Source organism: Neodiprion fabricii, chromosome 2 (assembly GCF_021155785.1).
Source record: "Neodiprion fabricii isolate iyNeoFabr1 chromosome 2, iyNeoFabr1.1, whole genome shotgun sequence".
Lineage (NCBI taxonomy): Eukaryota > Metazoa > Arthropoda > Insecta > Hymenoptera > Diprionidae > Neodiprion > Neodiprion fabricii.
In genome coordinates, this window is record NC_060240.1 from 36,126,452 (window position 1) to 36,146,381 (window position 19,930).

General features: G+C 44.9%; 1 protein-coding gene across 3 annotated transcripts in view; it reads left to right on the forward strand.

Moving 5' to 3' along the window:
* Positions 1-19,930, forward strand: part of LOC124176413 — a 163,109-nt gene that overhangs the window by 98,736 nt on the left and 44,443 nt on the right. For all 3 annotated transcript variants that reach the window (XM_046557681.1, XM_046557680.1, XM_046557679.1), the window contains one exon: positions 11,866-11,944. In XM_046557681.1, coding sequence (XP_046413637.1) covers positions 11,866-11,944 — 79 coding nt within the window. The remainder of the gene's footprint in view (positions 1-11,865; positions 11,945-19,930) is intronic.

Consider the following 19,930-nt stretch of genomic DNA (forward strand, 5'->3'; position numbering starts at 1 on the left):
AATCTCGCGGCGGTTGATTTTTTTTTTTCAAAAGCTATGCGCCAACCCCGAAAACCTTTGAAAGCAAGCATGCGCCGGTTTCCGGTCGTCCCGAGCCGTGGGCAACCTCGACCGTTTTGGGCGGCTTATTCCCACATGTCACGAAACAAATTACAGCGGCAGTGGAACTAGAACTGAAACAAACTTTAACTACTCCCATAAATAACGTCGCACAATTAAAGAGACCTGAATGTATACATGCGGGTTATATACACGTTTAGCGTATAAAGAGAGATAGAGAGAGATGGATGGTATGAAACTGTGGAAATGATATCGTGTTTTAGGAATGGTGTGGCACGCGGTGCGTGCTTCGCCGGATGAAGAGGGTGGCTAGGGTGGTCCGAGCTAGTCCGGGGGCTGGTACCGCGAGAAAGTGGCTTCGCCAAGCCCTCCGGGTAGACAGACAAAGCTCCCGGGCTTTCGTCTCGTCCCGATACCAGGGTTCCTGGAGGACGTCGGACTAAAAGGTCGGCGAAGAGCCGAGGGCTTCGGGTGGAAGAGAGCGGAGAGCGTTGAAACCGTGTGAAACTGACCGGTGCTTCGTTTCGGTGACAAGAGGTTCATTCGCCATTAAACCACTTGGCGTCCTTTTTATTTATTCGTGGACGTTCGATACGCGATTATCGTTAAAGCTCATTGGCACACTCGTGCGTTATACGTATGCTTGTCCGCCCGTCCACCCCTTCGTGAAAGTTGAATTATCAACGCCCTCGAATATTTTACGACTCGGTTCGCTATCCTGTAATTTTATTATACCTCGCCGCTTCGCTATACGCCTTTCTAAATCGCCGTGTAACGACTACGACGGTTATGCGAATGGGAAACGGTTGATAAAATCGTTTGTTTCAATTCACGGGATTGCGGGTTGCGGCTGTAACTTATTATTAATACAGACCTGACAGTTGAGAAATTTTATACTTTCGTTTTAACAACGCCTCTGAGTTGCTCAATTTTGCAACTTGGTAACTTAGTCTCACCCCCCTGCGATGATGGATAATCGTTTCAAGGAAATGTAACAGAATCGCGTTCTAAATAGAACTCAAATTGTTTATCTGTGTTCTGTTACATATTTAGATCGAGTTATTACATCGAACTTATTTTCGCTGACAGAGAAACTCGATATCACGAGCGCACGAGGATCGAACCTTTTAATATGACGCTTCGTCGATTTGCCAATGATGGGAATTCCCAGAAATTATATCAGAGCGTACTATAATAACTACTATAAATTTATCAGTACTGTACATTTGATCGTTATATACAGTGAACTGAAATTGAATGTAAATATTTGAGTAGGTGAAAATCGAAAGTACTAGGACCGATGGTGAATATATTGTATATATACAGATAAATTTTTTTTGTTATTTTTTATTTGAGCCATTTTTTATTACACACGCCGATTGGTTTTCAGCTCTGAAAATTCTTTTATGTCGGAGCGGGAATGCCGAGGGGGTCTAAAAAGTTGGAAGATCTATCGTACAATAAATTTCCGAAGGGAACGACCCGCCTCGTCCATTAGAGATCGATGGATCGCCGGGCGCGGGTGAAAACTGAAAACTAGATCGGTGTAATGCACGGAGGGTGGGAGGTAGACCGATCAGCCCTTAACTTTCCACTTAGGGTGTGAAAATAAATAATCCACGGAGGCCACTCGAGCCTGGGAAAACTGGAAGCTACGAGCTGGAAGCTGAGGGTAGTTAAAGCCAGCCCAACCTCTCGACGGGTTGTTTGCACAAGAGGAAATCTCCTCCGGTGCCTTCGTTGTTGAAGCTTCAAGCTTGAAGTCCGCGCCACGCCTCTGACGGTGACATCAAGCTCTACCAGCTATTAACTCGCTTTCGAAAGTGTTTTTAAACTGTTTACATTTTACGGCAGATTATTCAGCGGCCGATGAGGAGTCGCCTGTATGGTAAATCGGCCTGAGAAAAAGCTTATTCCAGGAAGGCGGTTTCGCCGGGTCGGAGAAAATTATAAATAAAGCGATTCGAGCTTTGGGAAATCTAGTTGCGGGAAAAAAGAGGCGAACGCCAATAGCAGGAAAATATATAATACCGCCTGCCTCGTAGAGGTATAGATATAGGCTAAGGGTGAAAATTGATTTGGGTCAAAGAGGGTTGAAATTTTCGATTGACTGATACAGATGACAGGCCTCCGACGGACCGGCGATATTCCTTTCCAGTTTCGCTATTTTCGTCACCTCCGAGCGAGAAATAAGGAAAAGAGAAATAGGTATAAGAAAAAAGGAAAAATCCCAGAAGCGGAAAGCAGCTCGAGCTTGCCATTTCAATTACCATCGGTCACACTTTATGTCGAGAAGCCAAATTTCTTTTCCCAACTAAAATTGATACCGATCGACTGTCTGACTCGCGTATATCAAGATTCTCAGTTGAATACATCCTTGGGATTCCCAGAGGCGCTCGGGCCACGTGTAAAAGATATGACGGTGTGTGATCCTCGTCTTGGCTTTCACCGTGAAGGGTATAACGTTCGCATTCCACTGCCTCGAATAATTGGATCGATATTCGATTGGATTTTTTTTTCAATTCAAAAAGTTCTCAAACAATCATCCGTTGCCAATAAATTTTTCATTTTTATATATTGTGATCTTTGTGATCACGAGGCCTAAAGTTTCAATTTGTTTTTGTTTTTTCTCTCAACTACCTTCTCGAGACAGCTAGTACCGTTTGGTGAAATTCGGCAAATCGATATTTCCAGACATTTTGGTGGGTGAATAAGTCTTCACTCGATGAATTCTTTGTCTGACGGAGAACATGCATAGACGAATAGTGGCAAGGAGGGAAGGGCAGCAACGTACGGCGAATTTTTGTCAAAAGAGAGAGAAAGAGCAGAACTTGGCTTATCGTTAATGACGTGTAGTTTTGTTTGCAGCCGTGGGTGGAGACACCCCAGGGAATGAATAATGCATATCGTGGGTGGTTCTTAATTGAATTTACGAGGGTGGTTTAAATTGTGTTTATTCCGGACGATAGCGCCGTTCGTAGCTGATTTTATCTTCGAACGTGTTCGCCAGTATTGGCCTTAAACGGCTCCTCAAAATTTATTGCTGTTTATTTAAGAACTTATCCCGCGCGCCGACATATATTATTTCGCTTGAATAATAGGGCGAAAAAACGCTTGGCGCGCTCGCCGGACGCTCGACATGACTTTACAACTTTTCACTACTTTTCCCTCTCTTCCTGCACGAGCAAAGTTCAGCCGAGCGTTAAAGTGCGGTAGGGTTGAAAAGAGGAAGAACGAAACCGTACGACAATCCGAATCGCGGATGTATAACCAGTTCCATCAATGTCACTCGTCTCGAATTGCTCGAGGATCACCCAGATAACAAGAATATTTCACGCGATACGGCAATTACTCGCAAGGGTGATGTCGGCTGGCGGAAAACTCTCTCAGATAATAAGCCCATTTAAAACTAGAAAACTGCTCGGCGAGGATGTCCGCATGGAAACTACACACTGTCTTGCTCATGGGATATTAGACGAACGGAGAAATTCAGGGGGAGCTTTAAGAGCCGTGAGCACGCGACGTCGCGCCGATAAGAACCTGCCGAGTCACAGGCGACGTCGTTCTGGCTTCATGATCCGGTGATTGAAAGATCAGTGGCCGAAGAAGTTTGACGAGATAAATCTGCCACATCGCGTCGTTCACTTCTCGGTCAACTGCTGCTCCGACAATGCTGTTTGGAGTAATTGACCGATTTCGCTTCGTCCTTCGCTTCCAGAGCGCAACGAGAAACGTATCTATGGAGAGTAGAACACAAGACCATAACAACATAAACGAGAAAGGAGACACGTGTCTGTCTTAACTCGTCTCGAATCTCATTTCCCTCGGTCCTGGTTGCACGGAAACATCATTCGGCACAAGTTGTCTCGAATGTGGTTGTACAGCGGTTCCGACGCCCCGATAGTATTGTCGTCAGTTGCAAGTTACCACGGTCGTTCAAACTTTCTCATTGTTACGCAGAGGAAACAAGTGCTCGGTTTGTACAAGGTAAGGGAAGCTGCCGAGAACTTTACTGCGATTATTTCATGCAGCTGCAGCTGACACAGAATCATACTCAACGAGCTGAAAAAAATTCACACGCTGGTTTACGAACTATGAAAAATGCGGTATTCAAGGCCATCCAGAAGGCTATTTGTTTAAAAATTCCTGCAGAACATTTTCACTCGCGTGAAAGTTCTTTTGTTACTGAAACGAGATTTTGCAGATTGAGGTTACGTTTCTCCTATTCCATCGACAAAGGAAGCGGCCAAACAGTGTACTCGTTAAATTTGATTAGACACTGTAACTGCAGTAACTTTGCCGTATAATTACTATCAACCACCAGCGAGGATAGGTTGTCGTTAATTACAAATTTACTCGGTATAGCTTGAATAGTCGTCTGTTCAGGAGCCTCGCGATGCAAAAGGTGGAGGAGAATGGTTGGGTGCTCGCACAGATAGGTAGTTAGAGAGTCGAGTAAACTTTGGGCAAGTCTCGAAACAAAACAGCGGAGTGCAACCCAATGATCTCTACTATAAACCAGCCTAGTGCAACCAGATCGGACGGGATCTTTCGCAATGTCGAGGTGGGATTAAGGGAGACGGAAAATCGGAGATGGATGAAGTCGACGAGGAGTCGATGTAGGCGTCCATGCCGTGGCAGCAGCCCCCGCAGATAGCTCGTTTGTTTGTTCCTATCCGTTGTTCGCGAATCGTTGTCAGGCACAGTCCGCGTTTTATTGCAAAGTTTGCAAGCGCCTGATTATTATGCACCGCACGTTGTCACTGGTCCTGTTTCATAAGGGGAAACGTCCGATTCAGATCCGCCGACGGTTAGTTTGAGCCAGAGTTCACAATGCTAGCGACGTCACCCTTCAACTGTACCTACCCGCTGCTTGTGACATCGATACTTCGAGCCTCTCGCCGACCGATAGAGTACAACTTCCGCTTTGATTCTGACTTCGGCTTTGTATTCCTAGCCCCAAGTTTCCACGGTACGTTGATGCTAGGCCTGCACCGTTCGTGGCTTTACTCGAACAAATCGAATCGGTTTTCAACCACCGAATAATAATCAAGATTTACGTGATTTCACCTCGCCTCCATTCCCTGGCATGCACGTTGTCACCCTCTTTCGAGACGTCAGTAAAATCTTTGGACGATTTCTACTTTTAGCAAAAGATACATACCAGTTTACTCGATCAGCTGAATTCTGCCTCATCTCGCAAGACACGATTACTGCTGTACAGTCACTTCGGAGGCTTCGTCATCTGAAAAACAACAAGATCTGATTAAAATTGTTTTTCAAGCTTAAAACTATACGATTATATCTTCGAACCATAGATTGCAATTCAATGGCTGTACAACCATTACAGGAGTAAAGCAGATAAAAAATTCTTGGACATAGAGCAACAGCACAGTATAACAGTATATGTAAAAAAAAGTTTCGAATTCAGAGGCTACCCTGCGCTTCGATAAAAAAAAGCCAAAAAAGTGCAACATTTTTGAAAAGGTTGTGTTCTTTTCTCCGCCATGAAATTAAGTCTACGTTACTAAATTGAACAGACACAATACGAATATCTGTCAGAGGCGTTAATTACTTGTAAAAGTAAGAGTATTTATTAAAGCAGTCAGTGTGTCCGTCACCTGGGGCTGTATGTATACCCGTTTGTTACACCGTGAATTTAAATTTGGACAGTCAAGTTGCGACGGTCGTTAAAAATAAGGACGATCTGCACGGTGGAAGCCTGGTAACGAGCGATAAATGAGATGAATAATCAGCTGACTAATATAACAGGGTATCTTTCGTCGGGTTGCTCCTCGCTTTCCTCGCTGACGAGTTCACCTTGGATTTCCTTCACTTGAGAAAGAAAGAGGGTGAACCAGTGGGCAGATGGAGTTCCAAGCGAACGTCGTCAGTTTCACCGAATGCCATCAAGTCTCTTTGCCTCCTTGAGACAGTCGTTATTTGTTTATTTCTTCGTTGATTTATTTATGTACCCAGAGAATTTTCCCTCATTGCTCTCTATCATTTATCGCCGAGAGAATCTCGCTGATACAACAAAACACCGTCGTCGAACACTCAAAGGATCTTAAGTTAAACATTTCGTGGGCTATTTTTTCAGGCAATCCAATTCAGAGCGTCTCGCGACTCCAATGAACGCGAACTCGAACATGAATATGCGAACCGTATAAGGGTTGGATTTTAGTTTTGCGGAGGTTTATCCCCGGGCATATTCGTCGAGGATTCCGATCGGCTTTGGTGAGCCGTGTATATTTCACCCGTAGGGATTGATAACCAGGTTAATTCAGCGGTTGGAAGTTCCTAATTTGTAAGGTAAACAAGAGCCCATAAAAACGTACAATTCGGAGCCTTATCTGCGAGGATTAAATGGATTTATTGCTGGGGAGAGAAGTTTCCCGGTTCACTTATAAATACACCTACACCCCCGCGACGCACTCGGTTAAATTAGACGCGCGTATACTTCAGCTTGCCTTATACAAGCTTCGTGTAGACCAGCTTTTTCAGTTCTGCCGGGCTAGGCATGGTACCCACCCTGGTCGTGTTCCCTGTTGCGTGCAAACCTTCAAAGAAACAACCTATGCAGAGAGATAAATTTTCTAGCTAATTACACAGTTGCGGTATCGCCTGTCTTTGCCCACCAATTTTCGCGAGCGTTGAGGATCATAAAATCACCACCTCGACGCCAGCGTCTCTCACCCATGCAGGTGGTTGGAAGGTAGGTACAGGAAATCGGGCAAATCCCAGAACGGAAAACTCCGCAACGCGTCTTCGGTTACAACCTACATCCGGAACTTCTCGGAATTCACGAAATTTCAGGTAACGGAAGGTGATTCGCCTCCCGTCTTTAATTAAATCGACCCTACGCTTGGTTCTAATTCAACCCCGCCAAAGCACGAATTGAGAAGTTTTAGGAAACACGAAACAAGTATTAAAATCCTGACGAATAACGCACGAGAAACAGGACGTGCTATTTTCAACTACGATGAAAAAGAATATTCCACGAACCGCGTATTCCGCCACTTTTTTTTTCTGCTCCGGAAGTAGATACTCCGGACGTTGATCGCCTCCTACTCGCGCGCCACGAGGAGTCTGCAAACACTCTGCGGATATACCAACGCAAACATGCAAACAACCGGCAAACCACTTGCCTGGTTTATTGATACGCCGCAAGCCGTCGAAAGACGTCTTCTCCGACAGTACATACATGCGTACATGGACGTATATTTATCCGTACGTCTGCCAAAGTTCGTGGGATGAGCACACAAATTTATCTGTGTACAAGAGGAGTGAATGATTCTTGCATCAGCGGCGAGATAGAAGAAAAAAAAAAACAAACAAATAACAAAGAAAAAAAAAAAGGGAAAAAAGAAAAAATAAAGAAAGAAAAGAAAACAAGTTATTCCGTTAATAATAAAAATGAGTCGATTTCCAAAATACCGTAAAACGCTTGAGTTGCGGCAACTTTTGGCCTATGATTATAAATGCATGGGCGACGTGTCTGCCGATATCTCTGTCAATGATTTTCAAATCTATTTACGCCCTCGGGCTCGATGTCGAGTCATCTCGTCCATCTCTTTCGGGCCGTTGTTACAACGCCCACGTTTCGCTAACAACGAGGCCCTTGTGTCGTTCGAATGATGAAAATAAACGTGCCGCTACGTTGACTAACCGCCGAGCAAAGCGAACAGCACAAACCTGGAACGGCTGACGCACCGTCTATAGAGCCCACATCTGTAGCCTCATCTATTCCCTCTTATAACGGGCACGAAAATAACCTGACAAAACGTTGAAACTATTATTAGGTCGGTAGGTATTATGCCTTCGTCAGTGACTCCGCATGCACATTTATTCTACGGTCATCGTCTTCCTCGAAGTGACCGCAAATCGAACCCTTGAACCGGAATTCTTGTTGTTCCAGTAAATCGGGATATCGGTATCATACGTTTATATATAACATGTGGGCGTTCGACTGCGAGTTAAAGTTCGTTTCTTTTCTCGTATTCTTGTGTAATTGTAAAGCGCGTTGTGTGATTGGATCACTTGATCCTTTTTCTCTTCCTTTGCCACTTTTGTTTTCCTTTCATACAATTTCCCGTAATCAAACGTCTCACACTCTGGTAAGAGTCACTAAATTAGTGGGGAATGACTTCGTGCACGGTAGAAGAAGGATACATAGGTGTTTTGCTCGGAAGAGAACGTAACGCTGTTAGCATCCAGTCCCATTAACAGTGATTTAACGCGTTCCAACGGAGAAACAACAGGAAGGAAAAAGCGCGGTCTAATATTTCCCTGATTGTATAAATCGAAATGCTTAAATTGTGAATGGGGTCAGCGGTTAGACTTGAAAATTTTAATCCTACATCTTTTTTTTTTTTAAACGATTCTTTATCTTCGCACTGCGAGAAATTAATTAAATTTTTCCTGGTTAGATGTGACCGAGTTATACATATGCACTGTAGGTATGTGACATAGGTGAACATACATATACGTGGACAGCACAATTAATTACTGTCGGTGGTCAATTTGACCACGTTCCAGTTTACTGTGCGTATTCATCTCTCTGCCACATTTGGAATACCTCCCGAAATTTATTTTCCGAAAACTCGATGTGCTCACCCGACGTGATATTTAACGGTAAATGAGGTAATAAAAATATTATGAAACATACGGATGGCCTGTAACCGAAGCATTCAAATACCTACATCGAGTCACATTCGTAAAGTTGGCGATCAGAACAGTTCGTGCAACTATGTACGGAGACGGTGAAGATGGTTCAATAAATACCGACTGCGTTACCGTAAGTGAAGCGAAGCAGCCCCCTTCAAGGGGTGTAAGATCGGCACGCTCAAAAGCATTCGTAAACAATTTTCCAATATCTTGCAACATCAAAGTGCCCAAGTGTTTGTATCATCCCTGCCAGCGTATATACGTTTCAAAATGCAATTGAGCGATAAGTATATTTGATATTTGTGTTTCCAGTTCATCTTATCTCAATCACCCATTGATTCGTATGGTATAACGTCACGGTCCCGTTTGTCTAGCTGTGAGACATTAAACAAACTGTATGCGAACTGAACTGACTCAATTACGTTAACGCCTTGGCTAACAGTAGCAACTATTCCTAACTCACTAGTAATATTGTCATTCCGTCGAGTACAGTACGTGAAATATCAGCTCGTGTAAAAATTATACCTCACTAAAAATAATATTATATTTCGTGCAAGTATGCGAAATAATTTTCGGCGGCCTCTGTATCGTCGGTTAAAAAAATGCGCACACTCCCGGTACAAAGAATTCTCCTCGTTACGCAAGAGTCGTACGAAACTAACGACGTCACAGATGGTAATTAGTCGCACGATGCTGTTGGAAGTCGGTGTTTGAAGCCTCATTTTTGAGGGAGCACTGCCGCATGTTTGAAGTAAACAATTCACTTCTCACGCTTGCATAAATTCATTCTGATGTATTATGAAAAAGCTTGAGCATTGCGCAGGAGTGAGGGGAAGGGGGGGGGGGGGGAGGGAACCGTTCATTCTAGGTTCTGAGATTTACATCCCGCAGGAAAAAGAGAGAGAGAGAGAGAGAGAGAGAAAGAGAGAGACAGACAAGGCAGAGACGAACCGGTGGCACTGGTGCCTGTTCATGATGTTACGGTATTGAATCATACCAATTACAACGAAACAAAGGATGGTGTACACTACATCCTACCTAACTTTGAAAGAGAAGCCGCTTGTTCGTATGAGTACCTACCTTATATTTCGAATAGAAACATGCTTAAACTCTGTGTATCTCCTGGAGGCTTTCGTCAAACAACCTCGCACCGTGTTTAGCATTTCCATCATCCACATGCAGCAAATAACGAAGGTAATTAACGATGACGGAAAGTTTTGAATAAGACGAAAAATACTTATACGGCCGTTAGCACGTCAGCTAATATAACGTGTATCTTGATCATCTGGCCGCGGCTTATTTAATACGGTTTTCTTCACTCGATATCAACTTTCGTTACCTTGCTCAACAGTTAACGAAGTCTATCGCAGACTGATCCAAGATCCGTATATATAGCTCTGATCCATTTCAAACCCAGTACTTCCTCGCTCTGTACCTTTTATCCCGTATAAAACCGGAGAGCGCGGAATGAAGCAAATTGAAAATGACCGTGAAATCCGGTAAAGTAACAGCCCGATTCATAGATAGACGGGATAAGCTTGCGGCTTTGGGTTCTATAATTCCATGGGAATATTAACATATGCAAATCTGCTCGGTTGGTTGGATGAAATTGTGGAAAGGCAAGGAAACGACCAAGAGAAAGGTATTAGAGAGTTGGATAGATGTATACGCGTGAGGGGAATGAAGGAGATGAAGAAAAAGAGAGGAGGACCGGCGATGGCAAGCAGAAATAGACGCCTGGAATGGAGGGAGGAAAAAGGAGGAAGAGAAGCGGATATTTAACTAGGATGATGGCACCTCGTTTAGTAAAACTTAAGCCAAAGTTAAGCGTCTTTCTGGGAGTTAAGTTGGCGGTGGTCTGTTTGAGGCGGTATATCTGTCCTCCAGCCCCGACCGCACCTTGCCGTTTCGCCAATTCCAAGGGTAACTCGGTCCTCGAGAAGGCGTCCTCCTTCCTACCGCGGATATTGTTCAGCAAAGAAACGTTGATTCCTCACAAACTTCGGGTAACTCGGTATAGTCACACCTCCAGAGGGCCGTGGAAGTACTCAAAACTCCTACATAAATGCATATTCATCTTACTATCGCCCACCCTGACTCGTTCCAAGTCCGAAAAATGACATTTTTTTGGACCGCCAGGACGTAAAAATGACCTCCTAGTCTTCGGTCCCCGGGTTTCCACATGAGTTCGGTACGCCACGATTATTATTTTATTTGCAAGCCTTCCGGGGTGACTTTGGCTGCATTATCCCCGGATATTATTCCCATTGATCTCACACCAGCCGGATCATTATGTACGATAAATATTTAACCGGATGCGTAAGTGCAGCTGGTGTGCTCATCTGAGCTGATAAACCATTGATCGCATCCCGCTTCGGGTAATCGCTCGGTCTCATCGATTATTTATCAACAGCTCCACATGGTAGCGCGATGTCATGTACGGATCGACGTCACCTTCCGTTGAGGATTAAATGCGATCCCAGACTCGCCTTGACATGTCTGATGTGCCGCTTTCATTGCGAGCTGACTACTAAGCCCACATCCTCAACCGCAAGAGAGAGATAATTTTGCGGAGGTGCACCGCAAACATAATCTTGCCCTAAGTAGCATCCAGCTACCTCACTTGACACGACCCTTCGTCGAGGAGTCTCTCTTTTCCTAACTCAACCTATCAAAACACCACATGGGCGCTCGACGGAGGCAGAAATTCGTGCGGCTGACCATGCTGATGGCAGCCCTGAGGACCACCGGAAGATACACACCTGATTTAGCTTAACACGAGACCCCCTCTAAAATTTACAGGAGAAATTCTTCTTTGCCAAGGAGCGAGACGCAATTAGTCGGCATGTTTGCTTTTCATCAGCTGTGTGGCCGCGATAGACTGCGGCGTGTTACTACATACTTTGTTGGCAAACTGAGTCGGTGGGCCCCCTGATCTGCATAAACTTCCCGTCTCAGCTTAGGACGAGAGAGAAGTTTACATACGAAATCAGATAGCGGACTGGTGAGATTTTGCGTCGCCACGGTTTATAACACTCATTTTTAGTTCAACCAAATCTATAACTGAATTCTTATTTCATGAAAATTTCTTGTCATAAGATTTAGCTACTTGAACATTTTCCTCTGGTTTGGTTGCAGATGTGAACATGGTGGCGGAACCAAAACCTCATCAAACCGGACGCAAACGTCAAAACGTGGCCAAGACCGGGAACGACTGGTGAGTTGAATTTTTGAAACTAACGAAACTACTTGCACGCGTATTAATTGATAAATTATCTCTTGACGATGTGAAGCCCGAAAATTATTATTCATTGGAGTTGTAGAACTGAATTCTAACTAGGAAATCGTACACAATGTACAACGAGGGTAGTGGTGGCTAATGGGTAATGGTCAATGAACATTCCACAGTATCAATATTTGACTGGACCGGCCACCTCTGACGCCAATACGCATCCATTATTGGACCCTGCCCAGTGTTGTGACGTTACAAACACTCGACATGTCCTCTCGAATCGGTACACCTAGGCCACGATGAAACCTCGCGTGTTTGCACAGCTCCAAATTGTGCAAATGCAAACATTTACGATAGTAATCAAGATGGTGGAATTCGATAATGGTAATTTATTGGTACCAATTGCATAACCCCAATCGATTCGAGCGTCATGCGTTGCTACGTACATACATACATACATGTGTATAGGTATACGCAGCCACCCAGACTCCTTCGATATTCCACCAAATCTGCCCGCATACATCCGATGCTCACTCCGCTTTTCGGGTATCTTAGATATTATATTCGTTACAGAATCACCGCGATTTAGCTGGCGTTTTTCATCCACTAGACTCGCTCGTTTATTTTCAGTGAAATTAGAACGTTTCGACTCGTTCGCAGCTGAACTCTGGTCGAGAGAATCCAGCGGGTGCACTATTTGTCTTCATATTTGGACCTTGCGCGTCTAATCCAATCTCCGCGAGCTTGCAAGAACTTGTTGTTAGGTGAGGAGACGAGATGGATGGAAGCTTGAAAATGCGGGGTTGGAATCACGGGATATGTAGGGTACAAGGGAAAGAAGAGTCAAGCGAGACGGGCGGAGAGAGGGCTACCAGACAAATACGAGACGCCATAAAGCTATCAGTTGAGCGGAGCCAATCCCGAGTCGCAGGACGACCTAAGGTAGCGCCTTTTCAACGGACGAAGAAGGGATGAAGGGGGAGGATAATGTGTTTTATGCAAGGAACGTGCCTCTGAATTCCAGTTCTCGCCGTCTCAAAGTCTAACGTGCGAACTGAACCAGGTTTATTTGTTCTTCCCGCCGTAATTTCACCCAGCGTGGCAAAGTACCTCTAGGAACATATCTCCGTGTAGGTACAGGAGTATAGAACTTTCAAACGCATCCACGGACGCGACGTTGGACACTGCAGGTGTACAAATATCATTATCATTATTCAACTGCGATTCCCGAGCAAATATTGCAAGCGTATAAGCCACGAATAAAATTGCAAAGACAATTGTCACAAGATGCAAAGTCATAGCGATTGTCACTTCGTGACGTTCAATGAATCGACGGTCAACAGAGATAGGCATGCTTTGATTTTATACTGTTAATTGTTCTCCTTGCACACCAGCAGCACATTCGGTTATTGGCATAATGATTAAGTCCCGGTTGTACGAGGCAACCGAGATTCGATTTGGTACAATTTAACCCCCTCCGAATAATGCAAATATCGTTAATCATGAGCATTGAGCGTTTTGTGGAGAAATGCCAATCACTGTCACGGTGCGAACAGTTGCGCCTGTCAGCCCCTACTCGGTTTCTTTGACTGTCACTACATTGACGTCCGCGCAGCGTTTCGGCGAGGCCGGCCGTGACTCTACAAGTTAAGTTTTACAGGAGGATATCCCATGCGTATTCAATAGGAAACGCATCGCGCAGATAAGTTAGTTGTGATAATCCGAGTATGGGCCGTAAAAAATTTTTGATTTGAAAATCGTTGTAGCTCGATATCCATCAACTGATTTATTGAGCGAGACTCTCAAACAATAAATCACCCCGAACTTGGAGGCACAACATGAGGGCTGAACCTCGAAGGCAGCGTCACTTGGAAGGACGTGCGAAATGGTACGAAACGTTGAGTCGAACAGAACACGTACAACATCCAACAACTGTACACAAAATCCAATACCGAGCAGACTCCACAGTTTATACTATATCCAGAGTCAATGCTCTTGCGGAAATCGAGAGGAAAAATAATGATAACAGTTTTGGTCCATTTCACGGACAAATTACACCCCGCGTAAGATCTGTATCAAAAATCGAATTCAATTACTACAGGTACTCGAAGCTGAAATTTATTCATGAAATACTCACGACCGGACTTAACCTTGTTCGGCTAAGATCAGGAGTTAAGCCGAGAGAGGGAGAAAGCGGGGGAAATATCGCTGCGAGACGGGAAGAAAGATGGGATGATAGAGCCTCATCTGCCTGGTTGTGTGAATGGAGGAGGGACGGTAGAAAGTGTCAGATTCATCGCCCTCCTGGAATTAGGCACCGTACACCATTTGAAATTAGTGTGGTTACGTTTGTTTAGGGTACCCGTACCGGTATCTACGCTCCTTTCGCAAATGCTGCAGCCCGTATCGGAGCGCAGGAGGAAATTAGCGCCAGAATTCGCATAATTACCTATGGTTCGAAACTTGTAGAAATGATCCGTGAAATAAGTTGAAAATCCCGAAATGAAGGTAACAGATACTTGAATACGAGAGAAAAATTATAATACTTAGCAGTAGGTGCTTCTCTCACAGTCGGACATTACGTACCTTGTTGTTTCTTTCGATTGTAGTCGGGATTGAAATTAAACCCAAAGAAGTATTTGGGTTCATTAAATCTATAGGTGATTTGAATAAAATCGGATACACGCTCTAGAATCGAAGCCCTGGATTGTTCTTACTTTGTCTTTCAGCAACGATTTTACAATCCAGTTTCCTTGTTTCACTTTTTATCAGAGCTGATTAAATTTACCGTTAACGAATCTAATCCAATGATATTATTGGAAGTCGGACGCGACTCTTAAAAGGCATGGTAACGAAATCCGTAAGTCGATGTTGAACATCCTTTACCTGCTAATGAGCATAATAGTGTAATTTTATACTCGTATTAACGAACCTGGCTCACCGGGAAATTGCACGCTCACATATTTGCGTTGGACTCAACTCACCTCGTCCAATTAAAAACGAGCGTTTATTACACCCATCGGTTGTTGCTTACACCGCTCACTGTACTCGGTTTTCTCGGATAATTTATAAATGATGGGGAACTAAATTTGCGTGCACGCACATCCTTGAGGTCTAAAACCTTGCTTTATCCCCATCACTAAACTTTCCAAAATTTTGCAGCATCGATAGCCTGTAGACCGCGTACATTTCTCGTTCGCAGTACGTATATACATGATATCTCATTGTCTCGTGCTTCGGTTCATTCACATTTGTCCCGGAGAACATCAAGCAAGTCGATTCGAACAGTCAGAGGTATAACTTAGGTTTCTTATTGGTACAGACTCTGAGGAATTTTGAACTGTCTTCATCTGTGTTTGTTTCCTTTTTTATCTCCGTACAGTGCACCTCATACTCCTCACTTATTTTTCTCAAAGTACAACGTGCTTTCAAATCACTCTGTAACGTAGATATATGGTTTGAGAGAAGAAATGAACCTTCCAGCTCAAAGTTACCGGAGTCTCGAGTGTCGCAATAGAATAACCCCTTTGGCGTACAGCACTAAAATAGTGATAGTAGTTTGGGCCGCTTCTTCATCGAGAGATGGAAGAGGACGAGCACTCGCGACAGAGACCATTCATACACGATCTATACGTACGTACGCCGATAAAAATTCCACTTTCGTTAATCATTCACGAAGCACTATACCGACTATAGCGGATCCGTACATCTTCGCCAGATCTACGAGCGCTACATTTCCTACTCTTTCACATAGGCTGATTCTTTCTGCGTTATTCATGAACGGGAATCTCGAGTTCCGGAGGACAAGAGGTTGAAAGCGGAAAGCGTGCTGCGTTTTCCCGTCTTATAGTTTTTTAACCGACTGGCCGAAGTGGTTTGGGTTCGGGTTTGGATCATCGGACTTCGGAGAGTTTCGAGAACTGACTCCGTGACTGTGGACCCAACGTATCACATCTCGTTTATCCTGAACGTGATCCCGGCTTACCAATCTCCCGGCATTAACCTCTTAGTCCTCGCTTCATCCCTTCAGGAAACCAATTAACATAGGAAGCCTCGAGTAATTGGCCGTTGACCGTGCACTTACCTCCATTCCACGAGAATCCCTATAAGATTTCCTCCTCGAGAGATACGAAATACGTAACGACAAGGTCTTGCAATTAAAGACCGAATATTCCCAATTTCCAAAACGACGACTGTTAGTACGGGAACGAATCGGAACCAGGGGTCGTTATTTCATATTTGAATCTATGAACAACTTTCATGCTATCCATTTGTACATTTTCCACAGTGATGTCACTGGAGGGCTGATCGTGAGATACCGGAAATCAAGAAACTGTGCGCAAACTGGCACACACGATACGTTCACCGTTCGTGTTGATTTTTAAGTTGCTTCCTCGCCCAAAGCCGTTGTACAAATATCACTGCATAAGTGAATGTTTGATTAGAGCCAAGGAGAGAAATCAAAACGTCGAGACCCTATCCCTCGGGTTGTTTTAAAAAGTTAAAACGCTGTGTCGAAAAGTGGGTCTCGTTATTCGTGCAAGTCGAGCAGCACAGTAAAGTAAATTGAAACATAACGTGAAATAATTTAGAACAATAACAACGACGCAATACGAAAGGAAAATTGATAGGAATATTTTAACCTTCTGGCTCGAACCAAACGCCAAATGCCGCTGCACACCGCGCGTATGTGCCTGGCAGATATCTAAAGAAGTTAAATTTCAACCAATCTCACGGGAATACGCGACTCTCAACTACCGAGAAAGAAATACTACCAAGGATTCTCAAAGGGCTTAAGGGGTTCTTTAAATTGAATGCATATTCTTCATTCTTCGTTTTTTTTTCCAACCTTAAATTTCTTTCTCCGTTTTCTCTCTTTCTTTCTCTCCCTCTCTTTCTCTTCTCTAGAGCCTCAAGGGCTTAATGAATAAATTATCCACTCGAAATACAATACGAGTGGCCTAAGCGTCCGCTGTTTCGTGTGCCATGATACGAGTTTACGTTACGTGGAAAAAGGACGGATAGAGGGGGGGGAGGGGGGGGGGGGGATACGAGAGAGACAATACCTGGTCGGATATTTTGATAATAATCAATAATTAATAATATAAAACCTCGGGTCATCACAGCTGGTAGAAATATTCATAGTCCACGCGGTATATCTTTGCCCCCTCCCTGCAAGCTCGCCTTGTTTACTTTTTCCATTTCTTCGTATTTTACGTGCATTTTAATCCATTTCACTTTTGTTCCTTTCTTTACGCCACCCGCCATTATTCTTTTTAAACCGCTCGAGCTCGAGCGCAGCACCGGTTAACAATATACATCATAAGTTACTCCCAGCAAACAGTCCGCCTGATACGACGCAGAGGGATAGAATTTAGAGACAAAAGAAATGAACTGCGCCGCGACGACGCGGCGTCGCGCTGAAGTGCATGAAGAACGAGAAATGCCAAATTTCATTATATAAAACAATCTAAAACAATGTTGGAGAAAATTAAAGGAACACATTTCACGGGAGTCTCAATGAATTCATTTGAATAATTTCATAAATTTGCTTAGCAAGTGTGTAACTGATTCCGTGCTTTTAAAACTCACAGCCACAAGAAAACCATCCCGTGTTCAAAGAATATTCCCTCCGGGCCCCAACAGCTATCCCTTAGGAAAAGCTGATTTTGAACGATCACTGTCACAGCGCATATTAAAGCGAAACGATGAACGATGCGTTAGCCGTTCGCCCTTTCAATCGTCGAAGCCTGTGGCCGGGAGCCCGGAACTCGACGATGCGGCGTGGCCCGGGGTTTGCGATTCTTTAAAGTCAAGTTCTCCAACTAGTCGAGCAGGCAACGTCGCCGGTGGGAACGACAAAGACAAATTACGCACGGACAATGGTGGTGCGCAATTTGACGGAAGAGAAGAGAGCCCCGCCTGACCCCGTCGAACTCGGTGACCTCGGTGACCCGCAAAGGCCCGACTCGGTGCGGCATTTCACGAGCTTAAGCCGCAAAATCGTCCGGTGTGACGTGATCGATTTGTGCGCGAAACCAATGGGCAGTTTAGACAGTTTTATAGGTGGAATTTCGTCGGATCAGCGCCCCTCGGTGAAAACAAGTCGGTGGGTATCAGGGAGGACGGGGACCAGATGGAAACAATTTGTTAGGGAGATCCGAAAAATCCTAGGTCCTGACTGTCCTGCGCCGAGACACTTTTCATCAGATCTTCCGTCTGGCGGCTGAGTGATTGAACCACCCGCGTGTCGAACAGAGGGAATGGTCCGTTTCTGAAAGGGCTGTAATAGGCGGCGAGAGATATCGACTCTGCATTATAAAAGTTGTATATTCCAAACGCCGCATGTGCTGAAGCGAATAGGAGGAGGCAACGAACTCCGATACCTGCAATTACCCTTCACCGATGGGAAGAACCCTAATGGCATAGCTCGCGAGACAGATGCCGTACAACGCCGATCGCCGACTAGATGAGACGCAGAAATATACCCCAAGTAAAAGAAGGCATCAGACAAAAGAGCTCTCCGAGGATTCGTAATAGATGCACATGCACACGTGCAACCGAGCGCGACGTTAGCCGTACCATTATAAACTCCCGCACTGCGTCTATCATCCATCTCCAAAGCTGCTGCAGTCATACACGCTCGGTTTCTCCTCGCTCTCGCCGATTCTGGAAGGGCTTGTTTTCAACCCGCTCATCCCACTTAACGGCCGCTTTTTTCCACCTGCCCGGCAAAAAGCGCACATCGACTTCTCCAAGACGTGTTTCATTCCTTTCCATTCCTTTCCTTCTCTTCCTTTCCCTTTCCATCCATCGCAGACACACATCCCTCGGATGCTACGTGCACCCTTCTTTCGGTATATTCCTCCTCCCCGTTCCTCCGCGACGCCTCTTCCTTCGTCGTAGTCGACGCCGGCTACCCACTCGGACACAATAGCTCGACGGTGATTTTCTCGCTGAGTGCCGCTCAACGTCGGTGAAAAGCGAAGACGGTGCCTAGCTCCAACCACCCCCGGACATCCAAATGACGTAACGTTACGACGAGGGATGTCGACCACCAGTCAAACGTCCCGGAGACGGAATTCATCCCATTTAATGCTCCCCACACCCTTTGATATCTCAACAAAACGACCCCACCACCCTTGATCCGAGGTCAACCATCGACGGGATACGAATGTGACTCGTTTTTTCAAACCCAACATCAGCTTACCGGCCTAAGTTATTGCACTTCCACCTGGATTTACTACGTTTTTCGAATTAACGACATATTTCTCAAGCTTGGCTCGCCTGAACTTGAGAAGCACATGAATTTTTACACCGCTAAAGAATAAACTTGGAATGAAAGAAAACGAATTATCATCTTTCAAACCGTCAACCTGTTTCGTACAATAAATTTTTCTCCGCCACGGTACGATTCCACCGCAGACGCCGGTCAATTCCCATTGCACGACTGAAGCCGCAACTCTCACACTCTTTAATCGCTGCAAGGCGATGAATAGAAGTCACTTAACTAATGGATAAAGTCCTCGATATCGATCTTTCGAGATCAGCTTTGGAGCCTTTCCGCTGTGTAAACTCTGGCAGCTGTTCGTCTGGTCGACCGGATTTTCCAGCTGACAAGAAAACTAGGGTAGGAACGGGGAAGCTAAGCCGAGGCAGACTTAGCTGATAGGACTTCGCGGGAGATGGTGAAACTGTAAACATAGCTTCCTGGACGTAAACATGAGTTGGCCGAACTTTCCCCGTCAGGTATTACTCCGGCGGTTCTCTGATCCTGCATTGGTTCCCGCTACTCCCGGGCGTCCGATTTCACCTACCAATTTTTGGCACTTCTTCGCGCAGCCTTGGCAGGTATGGCGAACCATAACTTCGAAAAGATAGTTCGCCATAAATTTCGCACTTGGCGAGACTTGGCCGATTCTCGATGTACTCTAATTGTAGGCTGAGAGACGGAATTACCGAGTCAAACGT